This window comes from Phaethon lepturus, unplaced genomic scaffold, assembly GCF_000687285.1.
Source record: "Phaethon lepturus isolate BGI_N335 unplaced genomic scaffold, ASM68728v1 scaffold57274, whole genome shotgun sequence".
NCBI classification, from domain to species: Eukaryota; Metazoa; Chordata; class Aves; order Phaethontiformes; family Phaethontidae; genus Phaethon; species Phaethon lepturus.
The window spans coordinates 11876-19656 of NW_010533671.1; the positions used below are offsets into that span (position 1 = coordinate 11876).

Here is a 7781-nt window from a genome sequence, read left to right on the forward strand (position 1 = left end):
TCTGGACAAGCCTGCTTATAATGAGAATTTGAAAGAATATAGTTGAGGGGATTGTAGAGAATTTGAAGGCAACTGTTAGGAATTTCCTTGAATATCAAGAAACAATCTTCTTTCTTCAGGACAGTCAATCTGCTGAAAAACAGACTGACTCTTGATTACTATTCCCTCTTTCCCCACCATCCTATCCTCATCTGCCATGTGTAAGTTTTGATGGACTGGAAGGCCCAAGTAGTCTATCCAGTAGAATAATATCCAGGCCTTCCAGTCCATCAAAAACGATGGAGAAAATTATTTCTGTTCTAACTAAATGGAAAGAGTTAAATATGAGATCTATGAGACTAATAATTGTTAAAATGCAGGACTTCAAAAGCAGGTTGCTGTTGCATCTTTAACAGTAGTCCCCAGAAAGCGTTATCTGTTTCGAAAAGGCGCTGCTGTAGCAGAGGCGTGAACAACAGGCAGGGAATGGGAGGCAGATTGCCCCGGCTGGTTTCACAGAGGTTCTTTATTACTTTCTGCCCTAGTAGACTGTGATTGGCACTTCGTACGTACAACTGGAGTCGTAGTAGGGTATGTTTAGTTGTGAAGGTTCAAGATTAACCAAGTATCTTCTGGGATGCTAGCTTTAACGTGTGAACTAGAGAGACTCCTCTAGTATGCAGAGTAATGTCACATCAGGGGAAGATTATTCTTTAGTGGTAAAAAGACTAGGGCATAAATCCTGCTTTCCTTCTTTGCACATCTAGGCCTGCTGATCTACTTGGACTTATTTATCCACACGCTGTTTATGTAAGCCTGATTTCCATTGTGACGTTTTATCCATCAACATGACCTATTTTGAAGGAAGATCTTATCATTGAGTTAGTGTGACACTTGTACATGAGAAAAATCCCAGTCTAAATAAGTAATCTTGAATTTGTGCTGTAGCTGGTAGGAAGGCTTTTAGCAGCGTGATTCTCAGTGAAATAAATAACTGGATAGGATGGATCCAGAAGTCCTTCAGGCCTTGGCAACGTCACTGCTAGCAGAGCTGTGCCTCTCCTGTGGCTCGGCAGCCTCATGTAGTCTCAGCAGAGGGTGTTGTCTGAAAATCGTGATGATCTGACGGGCGCTTAGCCTTTTCCTGGGTGCTAATCTTTTCTCTTTCATTCTGCAGTGCCAGGGCTGATGGTGGCAATTGGCTGTTTTTTCTTCGTTAGCTTGTATCCTCAGGTGTCTTAAAATCAATCTCCAGCTGTTGCTGGCGAGCTGCAGGCCTGTGTGAAACCAGATCCCTGACCCCGTTCAGCAGTGTCTGGCTGAATAGAGAGAATAGCCGCTGCAGGTCTAGTGCCGCAAAACGTGTGAATGCAAGAAAAGAGTGAGCTGTACAGTGACATCCCTCCATTTTGAAAAGAAGAGATTTTAAATGCTATATGTTTTTGAATCCCATGAGTAGATGATACACGTGTTAGCCTGTATCCTGCATTTTCTTTAGCTGCATTCTTTATTAGGGCTTCCTGTGCCAGTGCTGTTAGGAGTTACATGAGCTACAGTCCTTCAGCATCTATTCATTGAAACCTGGATTTTATAGTGGCATTTTGATAAATTACAATTTGTGCTCTGACAATTTCTTTCCTCCTAAATACTTGTGAATGCAGTGTTCCTGTATTTACACCTGTAGGGATTTTAATCTATATGCAGAGAACAGCGATAGAGCTGGGGAAGCTACAGAGGCTGCCTTCCTAAGGGCTTCCCAAGAGGGTAATGCGGCAGTTCATTTTCAACTGCTTACGCAGTCCTTGACCTCCAAACCAGTTGCCAGTTATCATAGAATCACACAATCATAGCATGGTTTGGGTTGGAAGGGACCTTTAAAGGACATTTAGTCCAACCCCTCTGCAGTGAGCAGGGACATCTTTGACTAGAGCAGGTTGCTCAGAGCCCTGTCCAACCCGACCTTGAATTTTTCCAGGGATGGGGCATCTACCGCCTCTCTGGGCAAGCTGTGCCAGTGTTTCACCACCCTCGCTGTGAAAAATTTCTTCCTTATATCTAGTCTGAATCTACCCTCTTTTAGTTTAAAACCATTACCCCTTGTCCTGTTACCTCCCTTGGGTTTTCTTCTTGTTCTCGGTATGTGCCAGCTGGATCACTCCATTCACACTCCACTTCCCAAACAGCTTCCGATAGCAGCGAGCACCACTGGTGCTGATGGGATTTGGAGAGACGACAGACAGGTAGCCTGTACCTCAGGTAGCTGCTTTTTTCCTCCTATGCTTCTGAAGGCCGAGACATACTAATTTCACTGGCATAAACATGCTCATATTCTTTGCTTGCTGCGTGTTGTAAAACATGCCATGTTTATGAATAGTTTTTAAAATCCATCTAAAGTATTTCTAAGTCCTTCCTGGCTTCATTTCTTTCTCAATTTCACTTCTGCTAATGGAGGCATCCAAATCTCTGCAGTTACTTTTGCTATGCAAGTAATAAATAAACTAAAATTTATTTAGGCAGTAGAAGATATGTATGTAACATGATAGATCTGATATTCAGCAGATGTGTCAGGCCCTTACAGTGACCTAGTTACTGCCTTCCCAATGTTTTCGTCCTCAAATAAAATGCATTGAAGCTTGCAAAGTTTATGTTTTCTTCTTTGGGGATGTGAGCTTTGTAGGCAATTCAGATGGTATAATTGCTCTCTTCTCTGATGTAAAAAGATTCCCTGATTATATTGATTTTTTTTTTTTGAGAGAGAGTTTTTAGTGAACATGTACTATTTATAAAAGCACAAATTTGAATACAGCAGTTAGTTATTGGAGCCATGTTTAATTCTGACTCACTGTATCCAGTTGGGAATGACATTAGCTTCCAAACATTCTCTGCTAAATGAATGTCTCAGTTTAATGTGTTCAAAGGCCAAAACAACCTTATTGCAATAATTATGTTTTGGTCTGTTAACAGTGTGTTCCAGGTGGGATTATCTAATTTTCTCAGAGGTAAGATAGCTGGTTCTTTAGGAAAGAAAAATGTCCATTTCCTTTTTATTTTTTTATTTATTTATTACTTTATTTTTACTTCTTTATGTAGTTCCCATTAGTTTGTTAAAACCAAAACCTCCAAAGGTATTTATTGTTGCTTCCAAGAAGCTATAAAAGGCTATTGTCTGTTATAGAGCCAAGCCCAATTTATGCCCCAGAAATTAAGCTGCTGATGTCAGTATGTAGAAATGACAGTGGGGTTGAGCAAGAGTTGAATGTGAAACATTTGGATCTAGATCTGAGTTTTAGGAGGTTTTTTTTTTTCCTTTTTATTCTTCTCACTTTATATGTGAGGATGCAGATACCTCTATAATCCTATAATTCTCTATAATTCAGTTTTGTGCCTCATCTTACTAAGGCCACATCTGGGATTCTGTAGGACAGTTAGGTTCTGACAAACCACGTGTACTTAACCCCGTTACTGTTATCATAATTTCTATTTGTGGTAAACCATGTCCCTTTTAGAACCCAAGAATCTAAGCCACAGTGTGGAAAAAACCCTCAAGATATGGGTATAATGGCTTATACTGTACTCATGGATATTTACAAAGCAGCAGGAGAACTGGATACACGAGTATAGAGGTTCAAGCTGTTGTAAGCAATACAGATATAGGTCATATAGTCCTCTAGTGACATTCTTACAAAGTATTAAAGTTTACTTTAACAAACAGGGAATTTTCGTGGCAAGGCACTAAAAACAACGGAAAGATACTGAAAGGTACTGGACCTAACTCCTCTCCCTCCTCCGCCTTTTTTCTTGCTATTTCTGTGACTTGATGCTTTTATTTCTTACTTACTGTTTCCTTTCTAGTGGGTCATCTCCCATCACACCATACATAGTAAGTTTAGTTATCATAGACTCCTAGAATCACAGAGTCATTAAGGTTGGAAAAGACCTTTAAGATCATCAAGTCCAACCATCAACCCAACACCACCATGCCCACTAAACCATGTCCCGAAGTGCCACGTCTACATGTTTTTTGAACAATTCCAGTGACGGTGACTCCACCACCTCCCTGGGCAGCTCGTTCCAATGTTTGACCACTCTCTCAGTAAAGGAATTCCACAGAAGCTTAAAGAGCGCAGCATCGCTTCACATCCCTGCATTTTTCCCTTCCCTGGCTTTACAGATGCTTAGAGGGCTCAGCTGAATCGAAAGGGAGGGGGGCAGAGCCAGACCCCATTTCAGAAAAAAATGTTTGCTGGAATGATTCTATTAATTTATCTTGTTATCAGTAAAGAGTGGTTGACATAATTTTTAAGAAATTTGCAAAGTGGAAGCATTTCTTGGACAGAACTAAAATGTATCTTGTGTAGTGACTTTTCTAAGCATTTTTGCATATTAAAGTGCATTATGCTGTGTAGATGGTGGGGCTGGCTGTTTGCGAGCTCGTACACTAGAGTGCACTGTGTTTCACACTGGAGCAGCACAGCACTGGTGCACGCCTGAACACAGACGGAACATCTGCGTGAGCTTAAGGAGACCGCAGGCCAGGCATGGAGTGCTTTGTAGATTCATCCAAAGGTTTTGATTTGGTACTAAACATCATCAGATTCTCCACCAACTTTCCTCGCTTTCCTGACTTCACACTAGGTACATCTAAAGAAAGCGTGTGAATTGTGTTACGACCAGATCTTCCTAATACAAATCAAAGCCACTGAGAAGAGTTGTTGAAATTGTGGTAGAATTTTCTTTATCTTGCATTGGATGGGAAGGTCGTAATTGCATGTCAGGCCTGAGGGGAATTCTGCTATAATGTAGAAAACCCTTCATTTTGGGGAATGGTGGTAGATAGCAACTGAGGCATAAACTCTATGCTTTGTTCAGTAAATTTGTGGTGTTTGCTTAATATCTGTACATGGCTTTATTCCCTAGTTTTGCTAACACTGGATATCTGATTGTGATAAATATTCAGTGGTGGAAAAAGGTATTATCAGTGCCAAATTTTTATTTTATCTTCCCTTCTTTGATATTGTTTGTCTGCATTCATACCTCAATAAATAAGGGGTCTTTCCTTAGGTTAATGATTATCTTTCTCAGTAGTTCTTCAAAATGCAGCATGAAAGTTTAACTCTGCAGTTTCATATACACTAGTGACTAATAAAATGGATCTCACAAGATATACAGCATTTCATTCTATAAATTGGTGCATAACACTAAAAAGAAGTTCCTGAAATCATTTGTACAATATCTTGTTAAATAAAATGACCTTTTATGTGTACTAGTAACTCCGTACTCATGCTTTTTTGTTTGTCTTTGTGCTTGTCAGCACTGGCTTATCTTCTACCTTTTTTGCACGGTGTTTATGACTATAGTGATGTGATCATGTTATTTTTCTTTTTATTTTTGTTTATGAACACAAGTTGTTGGCTTTCATAGTATCAGACCTTCTTCTGCCCCAATTAGTGTCTTTCAGTGTAATCCTTTTCCTTCTAGGTTCGCATGATGAAAGACAGTGATCCATCCTGGAAGCCCACTTTTATTGTAAAACCTGATGGAGGGTGCCAGGGGGATGGAATCTACCTCATTAAAGACCCAAGTGACATCAGACTGACGGGAAGCATCCAGAGCCGGCCAGCTGTGGTCCAGGAATATATTTGCAAACCACTGCTTGTTGACAAACTGAAATTTGATATTCGTCTTTATGTCTTACTGAAATCTTTAGAACCCTTAGAGATTTATATAGCCAAAGATGGACTTTCTAGATTTTGTACAGAGCCCTATCAAGAACCCACTCTAAAAAATTTGCACCAGGTTTTTATGCACTTAACCAACTATTCGCTAAATATCCATAGCGGGAATTTCATCCATTCTGATAATGTAAACACTGGCAGCAAGAGGACTTTTTCAAGCATTCTGTGCAGACTGTCTTCCAGAGGAGCTGATGTCAAAAAACTGTGGTCAGATATAATTTCACTGGTGATTAAAACAATTATTGCACTGACACCTGAACTGAAAGTTTACTATCAGTCTGACATACCAGCAGGAAAGCCTGGGCCAACTTGCTTCCAGGTAGGTTGGAATTTCTGCCAGGAATGCAGATATTTCTCTGCATGGGTTAATCTCCTGGATATTTAATTCTTTTTCTAAAAGCTTTCTCTAGTTCCGTTGCGGATCACTGGTTGGATGCAGTGCATCCACTGAATAGTGCAACCTGGGCAATGCATTGCATGAACTCGGAGTTTAGATTCTCCTCACCCACATTTGACCTTACAAAACCGTCTCCTGACCTATGTTACTACTTTCCATAAACACATATGGAGAATTTTCAATGGGTATCGATCATTAGTAGCAGTATTCACTCCAGTTACCATCTTCTAGGTGTTATCACTATGAAGCTTTGCAGCTCCCTAATGCAGCTATGATGATGGCAGTTTTAAGACCCACTTATCATAGGTACTAAGATTCCATGTCGACAGATGCAGTATTTAGAGGTGGGGGTAGTGTGAAAGTAGCCGTTAGTATCAGAGACAAGTGGTTTTGCTAATTATTCAGCAATATAGCATGTTTCTCAGCTATTTCTCTTTTGTCCCTCAAATGTTTCTTCCTCTTGAATGTTGACATTTGGATGACCATTGCATTCTCTAGAACACTGTGAGTAGAGTGGAAGTAACACATTGCTTGTTATGCACAGATTTTAGGGTTTGACATTCTCCTGATGAAAAACTTGAAGCCCATGTTACTAGAAGTAAATGCAAACCCGAGCATGAGAATAGAACATGAGCAAGAGGTAAGACCTCCGAACATGATAGTGATATTGGAATGAAATTGTTTAGGTTTGGTTTTCTGGTTTTTTTCCTTGTTTGAAAGATGAAATCTGTCTGATAATATGAAACCTCCAAGGTTCTCTGTAATTTTTTGCTTGAAATCATTGCTAATCTTATACACTGGAAATATGACTTACTGGAATTGTGAAAGCTCTCCGTCATCTTTATCATAAATACATTTATTCATCATCCCCTGCAGTTGAATTAATTGTGTTTAGGGGATTGCTAATATTTTTTCCATATTTGCATACATAATATAAATGGTAACATTGGTAACAATCTTTTTTTTTTTTAATATTTCAGTTTACTAGAGGAACTTGCCAAAAATTGTTGTAATGTCATACTGAAAATGTTAAGGTATTTGTATATTCTTTAAGTTAAAATATTTTGTAATCTGCGTATTTAAAACGTTCATGACATGCATGAAGTTTGAGCAAATGTGGAATAAATAATCCTTAGTTCTCTACTGAAAAATTGTATCCCTTTGTAATCTAAAGCTTTCTCCTGGAGTATTTGAAAATGTCCCAAGCCCTGTTGACGAAGAAGTGAAAGTAGCTGTTATCAGAGACACTCTTCGTCTAGTGGATCCTCAGAAAAAAAAGAGGAAAGATACCCAGTAAGTGTGACTTTCCTTGGTTTTTCGCATTAGTATCTTGCAATAATTGTAAAAGTGAAATTGTTTTTTTCCCAATTATGCTAGTTTATCCAGGACAACGAGTTCCCGACTGTCTGTATGACTCCTTTTACATCCACAGTGTTACCTCTCTCAAAAACCTTGTAGGATATTAATTGGTGGCATGGTACAAAATGAGTACTTGGATTTGTGCATCTGCCAGGGGAAGGTCAGGCAAAAAAACCAATTAATTATACTTTCTGTTTAGTAGCAGCAAGTCCACCAAATGGCATCTCACAGCTCTGCACTGATCGCTTCACATGCTACTTTCTTATAGGAATGGCAGGAGTTTGGCAGGAGTCGTGCAAGTGCTGTAGCTC

The 7781-nt window shown here is 39.5% G+C and overlaps 1 protein-coding gene across 1 annotated transcript in view; it reads left to right on the plus strand.

Annotated features, from left to right (window-relative positions):
* The window catches only part of TTLL11 (tubulin tyrosine ligase-like family, member 11), a 13132-nt gene extending 5724 nt beyond the window's left edge, over positions 1-7408 (plus strand). The window contains exons 4-6 of the mRNA XM_010285250.1: positions 5458-6033; positions 6656-6751; positions 7286-7408. Of these exons, the coding sequence (XP_010283552.1) occupies positions 5458-6033; positions 6656-6751; positions 7286-7408 (795 nt within the window). The remainder of the gene's footprint in view (positions 1-5457; positions 6034-6655; positions 6752-7285) is intronic.
* Positions 7409-7781: the final 373 nt, after the last annotated feature.